This window comes from Manis pentadactyla, chromosome 13 (assembly GCF_030020395.1).
Source record: "Manis pentadactyla isolate mManPen7 chromosome 13, mManPen7.hap1, whole genome shotgun sequence".
NCBI lineage: Eukaryota > Metazoa > Chordata > Mammalia > Pholidota > Manidae > Manis > Manis pentadactyla.
In genome coordinates this window covers 27,232,893-27,248,496 of record NC_080031.1, presented here as the reverse complement: position 1 = coordinate 27,248,496, position 15,604 = coordinate 27,232,893, and the positions used below count along the sequence as shown (strand labels likewise).

The 15,604-nt window shown below is 33.8% G+C and overlaps 1 protein-coding gene across 1 annotated transcript in view; it reads right to left on the bottom strand.

Moving 5' to 3' along the window:
• CNTN5 (contactin 5) overlaps positions 1 to 15,604 on the bottom strand; it is a 1,238,002-nt gene that overhangs the window by 219,592 nt on the left and 1,002,806 nt on the right. Inside the window, exons 11-13 of the mRNA XM_036902818.2 lie at positions 15,037 to 15,173; positions 13,119 to 13,248; positions 11,769 to 11,919 (exon numbers count right to left, since the gene is read on the bottom strand). Of these exons, the coding sequence (XP_036758713.2) occupies positions 11,769 to 11,919; positions 13,119 to 13,248; positions 15,037 to 15,173 (418 nt within the window). The remainder of the gene's footprint in view (positions 1 to 11,768; positions 11,920 to 13,118; positions 13,249 to 15,036; positions 15,174 to 15,604) is intronic.

Genomic DNA, 15,604 nt, shown 5'->3' with positions numbered 1-15,604 from the left:
CCCTCAAATAGATGTGAGTGTCTTTGGAAGACTACCCTCTGGCTGCTAAATTAAGTATAAACTCAATCTGTCTTTCCAAGTTCTCTTCAATTTGTCCTCAGCTATTCAGTCTTTCCAGCTTATTTCCATGCACTGGTCAATAACAATATTTACTTTCACACAAATGTCCCAGATTTACGACTGTGCTTTTGCAAATTCCAAACTATTCTCCTAAAACACATCCCACCTCTACTTGTCCAAACTCTATTCAAGGACCATTTCAAATGGTAGTTCATCAAAGAAGCTTTCCTTCATCTTCTGTCCAGATTTTATTTCTCTCCTTTTCTTAACCCTCAAAGATATTTCATGTGATGGAACAGACCAAGCCACTGGTTCTAGATCCAAAGAGCAGTGGGCTCTCTTTCTGACTCTGTAACTTATTATGTATGTGGTCTTAGGCAATCTCTCTATGACTCAAGTATCTTATTTAGAACACGGATGCTTTCATTTTCCTTATAATAATACCTTATTTTGAGGATTGAAATAAAGCAATGCATATTTAAAATAGCCATTTCTTAATAAAGGGGAGTTATGTTTATTATTATCTTAATTATCCTATTAATAATACCGAAGTTAGACCTATTAAGTATCCTGTGTTAATAAGCCTATATTATTATTACCTTAAATATCTTGTGTTATAGTTATCTATGCATTAGTTTTATTGTCTATTGGACAGATGCATCCATGGGGGTTGGAATTCTCTCTTATCTTGCTATGAACTGGCATAGTGTCTTACATTCAGTATATGCCTAATAAAGTTCATTTTCATTGAAATAGATTGAATTGAACAGGACAGTGTCTAGACTATACAGCATTAGGGAAAGGGGAAGTGAAGCTACTATTTACAATTGGAAGGATGGAGAAAAAAAAATAATTTGGTAACCTGAAATCTCCAGGTACAATTAAGAACATAGTGGCCAGCTTATATTTTTCTTTCTCTCTTTCTCTCTCTATCTGCCTATCACCATCTTCTGTTTATCTTTTCATAAATAACTCATTTCAGCAAAGAAAAATAACCATGTTAATGATGGTCTGTTCAGGTTATCGTTTATTGAAATAACCTGCAGGCTGTTGCTCAGTGTCATCACGGTTATTGTGTCTATGCCTGAATTTGTAACTCGCCTTCTGATTCCCACTATGGATCAACCATTAAATTAGAAAGTGATTTACGTAAAAACTGAAAAGAAATGACTATGTAACTCCCAGAGGAAGCTGAAAATCTCCATCGTAAAACACTTCTTTCTAAACATCCTCCAAATCTTCTCTCTTTACTATTTTACATTCACTGAAGAGTCACTTGGGGAGGTAGTAGGATCAGTCAGTAGCATGTACTTAGATGCTTGAATTCCCAAGTATTTTACATGTTGTTTGTATTAAGGATAAATTAAGCTGAAAGTTGCAGTCTGGGGGGCTTTTGGAAAAGAAAAGCCTTAAAGCAATTAATGGCTTGTTCAAGTTGTGCCTATGTGGAGAGCATAACCAGGCAGCGCGTGCAGCAATTTATAGTAACTGGGGTAAATGAACCATGGTTAGAAGTAGAATTTACGAACTGTTTGTAAACTGGTAATTAGCTAGAGATGTAATGCCGCAAACTGGAGGTGTTCATGGCACAGCAGAGTCAGAATTACTCTGTTGTCATTTATAGCTTAAGTTAACTGACCTCCTTAGTGTTATCTCCCTTGGGAGTTCAGGCCTGTTTTGTTATATTGAACAATTTTTTAAAAAGTGGAAACAAACTGATGGTAGCTGAACGTCTATGAAGAGGAAACTAGATTTTCTGTAACTTCGAGTTTGGGAAAGATAAGGAACAGATCATTTGAGGCTTCCTTGCATGCAAGCCTTCTGCGTTTAAATGGGTGTCATTCATTTGAAGGTTTGTGGTATTTATTAAATTACCTAACATACTGCTGAAAATGGAATCATTTGAAAATGTGAGAATTCTTTAGGTTTTCTGTGGCCATTCAACTATTTACATGGGACGAGGATATGGCTTTCAATAAATTTGAATTATTTGGGGTTATTCATGGTCTTAGAGAGACCAAGTTTAGAAACATTTCGAATACCACTCAAAACAGTGTCGATGTACAATGGGAAAAAATATTAAAGCATAGTCCAGAAACATCATGATAATACTATCTTTATATTATTTTTTCTATAACTTTTGATCAGTTGATTGATGTGTCACTGAAAAAAATAACAAATATTTCTTATAATTGGATTGTCAGTCAATACTGATGTGGTCTAGCTCACCACAAAATAAGAAGGAGAACAGGAAAAATAAGGGCAAGATGAAATTTTGATCACTGTGTCTCTTAGTTTTCTGTTTGGCTCCAAGACTTTTGATGGAAGGAAAAGTAGATTCAAATTAAGTTATTTATTTGGAGGATTTTCTGAACATTTCTGCTGAATGTGTGTGTGTGTATGTGTGCAAACTGCCTATGAAGTTGGTCATGCAGCTTTTGAGTATAGACTGGAAAGTAAAATCCTTTACAGGAAGAAGGAATTCCAGCACTATTCTAGATGGAAATGCAGATTGAAAAGAGACATTACTGCTAAACAATTTGATTAGGATTATCATAGGATCATTGACTAGCACCAGGCTCGGTTTTAAATCTCAGCTTTGTAAGAGATGAAATTTGAACAAGTCACTTAGTTCATTTGAGTTTAAATTTCAAAATATCAGCGATGACAATATTTAAATCATAGGGTTGTGAATTGGCACATACTGAGAATGAAATTAAAAGTCAGAAGCTGATTTAAATAATTTATCTAACTTCCTACTAATTACATCTTCTTGAGCATTTCCAGTGAGGAGGAAGGATAGAGGAGAGTCCTTTCCTTTGAGTGAGGATTTCATATGTTACTGGTGTTGATCAGCATACTCCAAGGAAGACGGGGAAGCCGAAGGGCGACGTTTCAGTAAAATCTATAAGGTGAGAAATGAAAGACCCATTCTGGGGAATTGTGAATACTTCAGAGGGTTTCTGGGGAAAGGGCAGAAATGGGTAGAAATGTATGAAGAGAGAAAGATAATTGAATAGTTAATGAGGCAGGTGTAGACTCTGAACTTCATGTTTGTAAGTAACTGGCGTGTTTTATTCACAAGTCCACTCCTAGCACCAAGCAGTATGGCATATAGGTCGGCACTTACAAATATTAGAGAGAACCATAAGAAATGATTTCTATTAATTCATTCTTGACAGAAAAAAATGGCAATTTCATATAGTTCAACTTAATAATTTGTCAGCTGGATTAATGAATAAGTGTGAAAAAATTATGGTGAACTTCAAATATACTCATGATGTGTGGTTATATTCAATGGAAGATTCAGATCAATAGTGTCAGCAGGGGAATGACACAATCAAAACTGTGTTTTGGAAAGATTTCTTTGGCTATAGGAGGAAGTATGGCTTATATATGGAGAGAGAGAATAGAAGGAAATGAAAAGCATAATTTAGGATGTTTGCTACCCAAGAGATTGAGTGCTTAATCCTGGGCATGGGCAAAAAAAAAAAAAAAAAAAAATGGAAAAAGGAAAAAAAAGAAAAAAAAAAAGATTCCCAAGGAGGAATGGCTAATCATTGCATAAACTTAAATTAGTTTGAAAATCTAATTTTCTATTGATTGAAGGTTTGTTCAATTGCCTGTTGGTTGGAAGGATGATAGAGTAAGAGAAGGATCTATTCAAATGGAATTAAAACTGAAGGAGCAAATCACATCATTTTTTTTTTCTATAATGTATCTCTAAAATACTAGGGAAAGCAGTTCGAATTGCTTTCAAAACCAAGTTTCCCTCTTTGAAGATGTAAAAAATATAGTGGTTTGGGCAAGTGTGACCTTACCTTTTTCTATGTTCAGGAGAAATCTAAACTATTTGAATTACATGGCTAGAGAGATATATATGATTTTGTCTTAAGAAAGCTCCTCCTATAAATTTTTAGAATTTACCTTAACTTTCCTTACTGATTATAAACATAGTATATAATAATTACATGCAATTTGTAAAATATAGAAAAGCACAGAATTAAAATTATCTATAATCCACCTCTTAGAGATAAACTGTGAACAACTTGGAAGCCCCAAAACATAATACATACTATATACTACATTAAATACTATATATGTAGCACAAATATAAATACTACATATATGGTATTATAATTAAATACTATGTAATATACTATATTACATACTATATATATAGTAGGATATGTTAAATATATATATATATATATATATACTTATGCTGTATCTATTGTCTATTCTCGGCAACTATCCTTTATACATTTGGTTGAAAAATTGTTACCATATTTATGACTATTATTTAGCTTTTATGTTTAATAGGTCTCTGCTTTACACTCTTGCTTTCCCCTTGGTTTTATCTACTGGTAATATCCTTTCTTTCCCCCGTATACCTTTGCTCTATTTGTCAGTGCCCCCCAGAGTCCCTTCCTCAAACACTGATCTTGACACCAGTCAGGTGCACACACCCACGTCAAATGTTCAGAGTCCGCTAGGGCTCTCTCTAATGCAGTTCAACCAGACTGAAACAAAATGTTCGTTGATTACTATCCTTTCATCCTTATGAGTGTGCAAAGGTAAACTGACTCCTGGAAAATGTGAAACATTCTGTATTTCTTTGCTAAAAACAATAACATAGAATTAGATAAGTTCCAGAATCCATTGATTTCAATATTCTTCTTCTATGGCACTATTTATTGGCATTTTTACTTATTTCTAAATCACTTCAAGTCCTAGGATTTATGTCTTCTCTCATCGCATTGCTGGATGCACACTCTTCAGACCCCTTTTGGATTGGTGTTGGTAGGGTAGCAGAGAGGGTAGCATCCTGCCGCCTCAAAGAATGGCTTCCATGTAGTAGAGACTTTCAGGCCAATCTTTCTAGTGAGGCTCAATTTCTGAATTTAGTATGTAAGGAAATGAATAGGGAATCAGTGGAAGATTCCCCCTTTTGACTTCTTATATTGCCTTTGTTGAGTTTCAGAGGTGTAGGCTTGGACAAACCATGGTCATTTTGTCACTGAGCCCATTTTTATTTGAAGGGGTGATTCCTCCTAGAAGCCAAGAATTCGTTCATTTATATTCATAATTTCCAATGCTGCTATAACTGCATTTGTTTTTTTGTTGTTTTTTTTGGTTTGTTTCCCATCTTTTGTGGTTTCACTAGCATTTTAAGTTGTTCAGGTTAATCAGGCAAAGGCTTATGTAATTTGTTTTCATTGAAACCAGGAAGTCAGCATCTTAACCTCACAGTAATGAGCAGAAGGCCATTTCCTCCTCATCCCCTGAAGCTCGGTGGAACTGTGGAACAGCAAGTCACTGTCCCTGAACAACAACACATCATACGTTGTAAGCAGTTCATAGGTACTAAATCTTATCAAGTCAGCTATCAACCTTCTCTTCCGTTAGATAAATAATGAGATTTTGGTCATTTTATTTCCTTTGAAAGCATACATTTTAATTTACAAAGGAAGTCAACTGATGTATTCTTGATAGATGAATGCTCATTTTTCCTCATTATACAGTTTCTTAGACAATAAAAAACAAGATACCTAGGGTCTACATTGTTTTATGTTCTTAATATATAAAAGACATTGTCACAGAGGAAACAACAAAACAGCTTGTTCATTAGCAAGCACAGCATGTAGGTGGAAACAAAGGGACAGAAACAAGACCCTAATTATAATCATGAATTCCTCTTCTTCCTTAGAAAAAACAAGAAGATTCTGTTTTCCCCTCAGTGTAGTGTCCTTTAGGGCTTGCACTAGGAATATATTTTTCCATATGTCTATGAGTCAGTATGTGAGCGTGATCATTGTTGCCTAATAAACACAACATGAATTCCCACCAGAAGTCAACTAATGGGTACTTCAAGTGCAATTTTCCGTGTGTGTTAAATGAGTAGGTTGAAAACTTCGCTGTTCTCAAGCTCCTTTGGCAGGCAGGGGAGTGTTACAAGGGATTTTGGACAAGCCTTTGCTTAGATTACAGTCCCATAAAAAAAAATTATGCTATAATACTGCCCCTCTATGGGATAACTTTTATTTTTTGGATGCAGGATTTCTCTAGCACCCATTTGAATTATAGACCATTATATATCTGTGATTGGTATCCCCCTCCACCTAGAAAGGAAAACTGGTACTTAAACTACTTTGAAATTTCAATAATTGTGAATAATTTTTAAATGTATATGGTATATTCCATGGGTATATTCCATGGGGCTCAATAACATACAAATGCTGATGGAAAGGAAACAAAACAAACTGTCTTTACTAAAAATTGTATTCCTCATGCTAATTAAGATTATCTTTGTCCACAAAAAGTGCAGGAAATTGAACATGTAATAATGAAGGCTTAATATCTGTGCACTGCTGGAGTGCCCCTGAGTGATTATATTTTAACAAAAGTTAATGGCCAAGTAATGGAAATAATGAGCTGAAGTGAAAATCCAATACAAGTTTGATGAGCAGAACATTCTGAATGAAAGTATACTAAAGGAGGAAAGTCTCCATGGAACATTTCACGTCTTAGTACTCCTGAAGCTTATTAGTTTTAATATGAGAATGGACATGATTGATAAAGGAACCTAAATGGATATGTGCTGGTGATCTTTAAAAGTGATGAGGCAAAACCTGGAGATTCCTCAAAAGAAAAAGAAAGTAAAAGAAAAAGAGTGAAAAAATATTTAAAAGCCTTCTTCTCTATTTCCAATAACTCCCCATGCATATTCACCTATTTGCACATGACCTACAATTCTGATCATTGGCCAAATAAATGTTCAACCTGCTAGTACAGAAACTGTCCCAGAGAAACTGAGTTAAGAATAGGGAAGATTGGTGTGAATGGCCATGCCAGGAATAGATGAGACTTGGAGATTTGTGGCTGTAATGGACAAAGAATTCAGGGACACAGATGAATGAGTAACACATTTATCATATGGAAGGTATAAAAGACTCTTTTAATCCCAGATAATGACTTAAATCTTAGGTATCCTTTCCCTTGATTACTAAAGAAAGAAAAGGGGAGTGGTAACAATTTCCAGAACTATTTGTAACCAATACTGATGCCAGCATTCAAAGATTCATAAGTTCAAATGACAGCATCATTACCATCACCCCCACTACCATCAGAAGCAACATCATTAACACAAATAACATTCACAGAGCACTTATAATTGCCATACACCAGCCAGAAATTTTACATACAAAATTTCATTCAATTCTCAAAACCCAACATTACTCTTTTGGATTCTAATTTTATAATTAAGGAAATAAATTAACTTTTGCCCTCATAGTCTGCAGGATAAGCTGAGAAACTAAGTCCTGTTTTATACACTGGGTTATACTGTTACCCACAATGTTCAAGTGTTTTATAAATTATAAATGGCATAGACTTATAAGCAGTCATCATCACTATTAATAATAATGATTTACTGTTTGGGCAGCAGTTCATATTGAATATTCTGTGATATAAACAACAAACAACACACAAGCACTAACAACTTATTTTCTTATATACTTTAGGAGCATCATTTAGGACCAAATGAATGAAATATTTTGTAATATATAAGCAAGCAACTAATTTGCTAATAAATTTCTCCTGAAAGTGATATTATAGTCTAGTTATTACTTACTGAGTTTTAAATTTTAGGATAATGATTTATGTATGCCTTTAGTGAAACAGATTTAAAAAAAAAAGACTGTTTTGAAGGCCTTCTTCAAAAACAAACAAAATAAAATCAAACTTGGAAAATTCAATCAAAATTTGGCACAAAAGGCTAAGACAATGAGTTATTTGGCACTGTTGATAAAACAAGTGGTTGATTAATAACCTTTGTTGTATTAACATTTCATTTACAATTTAGATTCAAATTGTAGTTAACTCCAGAGTCTTTATTTTTGAGTTTCCCATGTTTTCAAATGATTAGATAACATTTTTCTGCAATTAAAGTCTTTCATTACATTTTTATGCCATTGCTTTGTACATAATGCTATGCTTTGAAAAATGCTACATTTCTCACATTCAAATGTTTCTTTTATAATGCATTATGACTTTAACTCTCTTCCCCCAGTATTATACTAGTCTTTATTTGCCCATATAGGAAATTGTCATTTGCTTTTTCAATTTTTATTTTGAATTGAACCCAAAATAACTGAAAATTGTGAATAAAGGGAAAGGCTAATTAATTCATTCAATATTTTTTTCCAGTTTTTGTAGGTTGGATGAGTGGGGAACATATCTGATATAGATTATGTGAATGGTGAATGTACTTATACTCCAATAAAATAAACCATGATAGAAAATTTAGCCCCCAAGTGAAATATATGACACAAGCTTTTCAAAGCCTTAACATTTTCTATCTCCCTTTGCACTTAAATTTATACTTACAACTTTTATCAAATGGTTGGTGTACTTTATAACAGAGCAAGGTGCACTAAATTTTTTATAATAAACTAAGTAATATGTAACATCTTATTTTAATGAATGTAAAATACATTGAAATTTTAATTTTTCACATTTACATGCACAGTTTTAGAATGTATGTATAGTTTTCCAAATATCTATGTGTGCTTCTTATAATGCTTTATGAAATCTTTCTATTGTTATTGAAATCTTAGCCTCTTATTTTGATACTTGAGTGTTTACTGTTTTTCATATCCAACTAGATTGTATTTTTCATGAAATCTGGGACTTCCCAATAAGGTAGCAAATTGTACATTAGTAAAAATGGTATTTTGCAAGTGTTTCTGTCAATTTTAAATGTAAAAATGCACTCTACATAGGAGAATACATTTGTAAATAACATATCCAACAACGGGTTAACATCCAAAATATATAAAGAACTCACATGCCTCAACATCCAAAAAAGCAAATAACCCGATTAAAAAATAGGCAGAGGATCTGAACAGACACTTTTTTAAAGAAGAAATTCAGATGGCCAACAGGCACATGAAAAGATGCTCCACATCACTAATCATCAGGGAAATGCAAATTAAAACCACAATGAGATATCACCTCACACCAGTTAGGATGGCCAACATAGAAAAGACTAGGAACAACAAATGCTGGCAAGCATGTGGAGAAAGGGGAATCCTCCTACACTGCTGGTGGGAATGTAAACTAGTTCAACCATTGTGGAAAGCAGTATGGAGGTTCCTCAAAAAATTAAAAATAGAAATAGCATTTGACCCAGGAATTCCACTCCTAGGAATCCACTCTAAGAATGCAGTATCCCAGTTTCAAAAAGACATATGCACCTTTATGTTTATCACAGCACTATTTACAATAGCCAAGAAATGGAAGCAACCGAAGTGTCCATCAGTAGATGAATGGATAAAGAAGATGTGGTACATATACACAATGGAATATTATTCAACCATAAGAAGAAAACCAATCCTACCATTTCCAAAAACATGGATGGAGCTAGAGGGTGAAATAAACCAGGTGGAGAAAGAGAAGTATCAGATGAGTGAAATCTCACAAGAACAAAGCAAAAACTGAAGGAACAAAACAGCAGCAGACTCACAGAACCCAAGAATGGACTGAGAGTTGCCAAAGGGAAAGGGACTGGGGAGGGTGGGTTGGAAGGGAGGGAGAAGGGGAATAAGGGGCATTATGATTAGCACACATAACGTGGGGCGGGTGGCACAGGGAGGGCAGTATAGCATAGAGAAGACAAGTAGTGACTCTATAGCATCTTACTACACTGATGGACAGTGACTGTAATGGGGTATGTAGTGGGGACTTGATAATGGGGAGAATCTAGTAACCACAATGTTGCTCATGTGATTGTATATTATTGATACCAAGATTTTAAAAAATGCACTCCACCTCTGAAGTTATTAAATTAAACTAGGTTACAATCTATAGGTCAGAGTAAGCAAAATGTTAAGTAAATGTGCCTAACTTTTGCTTTTACTAAATAACATAAAAATTTCATATTTCAGCCTCTTTCCTGAATATCACTTTGACCAGCAGTATTGACATCTGAAAAAACTGAATGATCTGAATTTGAGGCCAATGTATTTGTCTCACTCACCCAAGGGGTTAGTTAAGAGAAGAGAAAAAGTATCAGAAAACTGGAAAAATTCACAAATTACATTTTTCAACTTCTGGAAAATAAAGAAGTCTGTTATTTTTATATATTTTTTATAATAGAAAACTCACAATCCTGTTCCTATCTCAATATATTTGATTTAAAAAAGAGATGCCACCTAAAATTTTAAACTCACAATATGATGTTTATGAATAGTTGATGAGGAACATTCTATGTGAAATTAAAATAAGTAGGACAAAGCTCATGTACCACCCACAAACGTAAAATAAAGTAATGCATTACAAATGTAATGACATGCACTGATAGGGCATATACATTTTGATGATATAAAAATGTTTGATACATTCAGAAAAAATAATTAACAAAACACTGTAAATTATTTGTTCTTACTGTAATTTTTTCTCCTGTTTTAGTAAGGTTTGTGCCAGTTCTTACAAATATTTCTATGAACAACAATACAAAAATTTCAATTCAACCATATGCAATACTGATCTCTCAGTTTGTGATTTTACGTCCCATCCCCACTCTCCCCCAACTAAGGAAGATAAATTCTTGTTCAAAACAAGATGCCCAGTGTGAGTCATGTCAATCTTAGGTGATTACCCTTTCCAAATGGCATGGATCCTTGGGACTGAACTGAACCCAATCACTCTGCAGATTATTTCACTTGAGATTGGCAATTTAAATTTGAGTTTCTCAGACTTGGGAAACAAAAATATTCTAAAGAAAATTCCCAAATATTTCAAATTATTCTAAAATTACTTAAAAAGTTATTCAAATAGACCCTGATGTGACTTAAATTATTTTAACTGTGTTATTATTTAGATACAAACATAAAACAAGGCATAAACTCATTATCCTTACAGATCAAATGAAAAACAAAATTCTGAAACAATATATGCAACATTATTTTAACATAGTGGAGGAATATTATTTTATCAAAGCTGAATCACCATTTGCAACACCAATATGGTAATAAGTGGTAGAGTATGGGACCTCTGAATGTGGCATACGTAGCCTGTCATGTTATGATTTTATTCTGTCATCAGTTTCCCCCATTTGGACCCCTAGGATGTCCTTTGGCTTTGCCTACCACAGACAAATCTTTACATACTAAATATTCCTCTGCACATTTCTCATTTCCTGTGGCAACTGAAGTAATCTTATAATATTTTGCCTAAATATGACTGAAAACAAAAAATGCAAACATAGGCACACACATTTTACTTGGTGTATTCTGTCATAAAGTGATTATCTGGAAGATCAAGAATATGTGTATATTATTTTTAATATTAATATTATGATGAGAGCACAACTTGTAAATCATAGATAACTTATGAATCCCCAAATCTGCAGACCCAAAATGTAAACCAAAGGTAAATAGTTTAACGAAAGTTTTTATTTTCTTCAGAACCTGGTGAAAATTCCCAGCTGGTGCTGAAATATCACAGAGGCAAAGAAGTCTGACCATAATGAATTAGAACTTTGGGTCCTTTTCAAATGACTATATACAGAAAACCATATTTCAATCATTTCATGAAATACATTTTCCAATTACTGCAAAACACTTTCTTGTATACTTTGTGTGCACCATCTGCAACTTCAAAAAAGTCTGGTGTTAATAGTTTGGATTATGAAAGAGATTTCTAACCTTTTGTTCTCTCTAACTGCTTTGTCTCCCTTCTTCCAAGAGACGGTAGGTTTCGGAGAGCCTTGGGGTTTGCACTCTATGATGACTTCTTGGCCTTTGGTAACAATTGCTGTTTTCTTCAGTTGGTTCAGTGCAAAAGTAGGGGCTGAAGCTATGAAAAAGAAAATGGAAATTCTACCAGAAGCAATGACAATAACTTTTAAGGATGACTGATCAAGATTTTACAACTTTTTCTTCTGGGATACATTTCTGAAAAAAATCATAGGATATCTACACATGTAAAAGACACTAACTCAAATTTTAACTTACTAATTAATAATTGAAATTTTATTGGCTGTTCTTTCCATCAGCAGGTGATGAATTCATACAATATGGGGCCCACAAAGGAATTGACATGCCTTATTTATGATTATCAACTTTAATTCTGAAAGACTCATGAGTGCTTTGGGCAAAAGGCCAAGGGGCTGGCTGGCCGAGGAAGTCTACTTTGAGCTTCCTTTGGAAAAATAGAGGTTACTTGTGGAAAACGCAATCCTGTGTCAATCTATTTTCTATCTATGAGTCTTAATGCATATTTTTACTTTAATATTGCACAAAATTGAATGTAGTTTTTAAAGAAATACACTTTTAAAAAGCGAATTATTTAAATGTCAATGAAAAGGTTGCAAGTATTCACCTAGGTCTCACCACTCATTAATATTGTTTTAACTAGATTTTTATGGAGATACTTCGATTAAAGAAAGCTCTCCAAGTGATTCCCATGGGCAGCTCTAGTTGAGGACACTGGATTAAAAGAATACATGACACAGAGACCAATACAAATAAAAAAGAAATACTTTGGATTTTAAAGAGAATCTGAAAGATATGTCTACAAGTCTATTGTATCTGAAACAATTATTTATACCAATCTGACAGTTTCATGGATATTTCATAAATATTTTATTCACATGACTACCGGTTGGCAAGAGCTGCTTGAAAAAAATACTGGTATTGTTATGGAAACAGGGAGAGGCTGCTGAAAATCTACATTCTGACCCCCTACACACTCAAGACATTAAAAGTTAACATATATTTCTTTTTATTTTGATACCACAGAAATATTGTGGAAACTTGTTAAAATTAAAACTAAAGTTAGAAAAACCTCATAAAAAAGTTAGGGGATGAACTGTACACAATGTAAACCTGTTCCCTAAAGCTTAAGACATATATATCAGCAAGACATAGTATTTCTTTTCAAGCTATAAAATAGGTTTTTATGGTCACATCATAAAATGTCAGTGTAGTAAGAATTAAAGCATGGGAAGAAGCAACACTTTTTCTTATTTATTTATTTATTTAGAAACTGCATACCTAGAATCTTCAGTTCAGCACTTGCATAAATGGCTCCATATTTATTTTCAGCCAAACACTGATACATTCCAGCATCTGATTGATTCACATGGTTGATCATTAATACTCCATTAACCATCTCAACCCTGCTCTATAATGGAATAAAATAAATTACATATAGAAAGTGAACACATCATGCAAATTTTGAGAATAATCTCTCCAGCCCAAGGGAAAAAAAAAACCCCTCCAATTAACACAGCCAAACATTATTTGACCAATTAACAACACAAATTTACTGTTCATTATTTTATTATAACATGTCTTTTTGTAAATTATAATCATTTTCCTATATATAATCATTTCCTTTATACCTGCATTTTCCTATAGTTATGATTTAGAGTTTTAGTTTTAGTTTTGTTTTTAAACACAGCTGCTTCAGATAATACTTTTATTTGAATTCATTTTATGAAAGGGGAAACGGGGATTCACATGGTGGAAAGGACTGCAGCTAGAAACGTGGGATCAGGGTTAAAAATGCCCAGGTCATAACAAGAACCTATTTACTGTACTGATCTGGTCAGGAGTTTGCCTTTGCTCTCACTTTCCAAAAAGTAGCATAAATAAAAAATTGCCTTGTAAGTGGATTCTGTATGAAATTATTGGTCAGAAAATGTAAACTTCATTATCAGATGAAACCTAATACAGAAGTCAGAAAATCGAGCCATGTTCAAATTGAGGTAAACTGAGGCCAAGAGCACATTTCAAAAAAAATTTTTTAAATTTTAAATGTTAAACAACAGCATGTCTAGTTTACTGAATGTCAGCAAATCATTCTTTTAATTTTAGGGAGCAGTGCTTTGCCTATCAACAGAGATACTAATTTGACATAGTTTTAAAAATAAACTCTTTCACTTTGCAGACATATTATCTGTTAGTGGAGTTTACTTTACTTGGATGCTGGGAGTAGAAAATCTGACCATCAGATTCCCTTCTCAAGGGATATTTGGTATCCCTAGGAGAATTAGAGAGAAAGAGGCAATAAATCAATGTCTTAGAATCCCCACCCCCTCAGTTTTCTTTAACAGTTCTGTAGTTCCTTTTCTTTGTGTCTGCCTTTTTGTGTAATTGTGTTTTGTTTTGGCCTAACCAGTTTTAGAGGAAGGGAATGTTGGAGTTGGGCTGTGGGGATGATCTGATCCGATCTCTTCATTTCACAAAGGAGCAAACTGAAACCCCAAGAAGTAAATGACAGACAAGATGTCACGTAATAGTGGCGGGACCTGGGCTGAACCTGTGTCTGGAGTTTCAACTTTATACGCTTCCCCTCCATTTTGGCCATAATTTCTCTTCTGCCCAAACAGAAAAAGAGCTAAAACTATTACCATCATTCTGAAAATAAGTAATATATGATTTATTTTCAAATCCAGTACATATTAAATTGTTTTTGAAAACATTCAGTAGATTTACTAAAAAGAGAGTTAAGTCTAAAAGTAGCAGGATGTCACAAAAAGAACCTGCCCAGGATACAGAAGACTAGTATTCTGCTCCAACTCATCTCTTACCAGTTATGTGACCAAATCACATTATTTTCTTGAGGTTAACTCCATCATCTGCAGAGTGATGACAAAAAGCTAGTGCTATCTAACATTCAGCTAGAAATGGCAATGTCTATGATAATTATTGATATTTTGCTATATAGGAAACTCATAGGATTGAATAAAATAGTCAATATAATAAAACTGAATAAAATTAAATTTATAGTATTCAATGACATTTAAAAAACAATGTATTATGAAAAAGTAATGAGATATTAAAATAAAAAGAAAAATTTGTTCATATATGTGTTATATTTCTTTCTCCAAATAAAAAGCATAAGTAAGACATGACCTTCTATCCTGCTAAAATTACCCTGGAGCAGGTTAATAGTTCCCAACAGTACCTGAGGCAGGAGGGGCATTCCATTCTTCAGCCAACGGTATGTGGGTCTGGGTTTTCCAGTAGCCTTACATTCCCATCGGAGAGGGCTTCCGCTGTCTAATTGAGTGTCATTCAGTTTTTCTACCCAGTGTGGGTAAGCTGTTAGAGTTTAAGCATTAAGGAAGGGTGATTTCACTTCTCAAACACTTTACCAAGTTCCAAATTCATATGGAAATATTCATTGAATTAGAATATTGTATCAGTTCACGTCACTATAGATGCTTGGAAGCGGCACAGCACTGCATTATATACAAAACTCTATTTGCTGTGTAAAAATAATACACTAGTGATGATTGATATTTTGAAAAATTAAAACACTTTTGTAAACTAATGAAATGTATCTTATTGTTTTATCCAGTTCATAGAAAGTGGTTAGATTCTCCCCAAAGCAACAGAACTTGTGCAGTAGGAAGTCAGGCACTTAGAGGTATTACTTTTTCCAAGAATTGTGGCAGTACTGGCACAGGTTGAAGTAATACAACATGTCCATTTACTGAATAACTGCTCTACTCTTTGTTTTTCTTAATTGA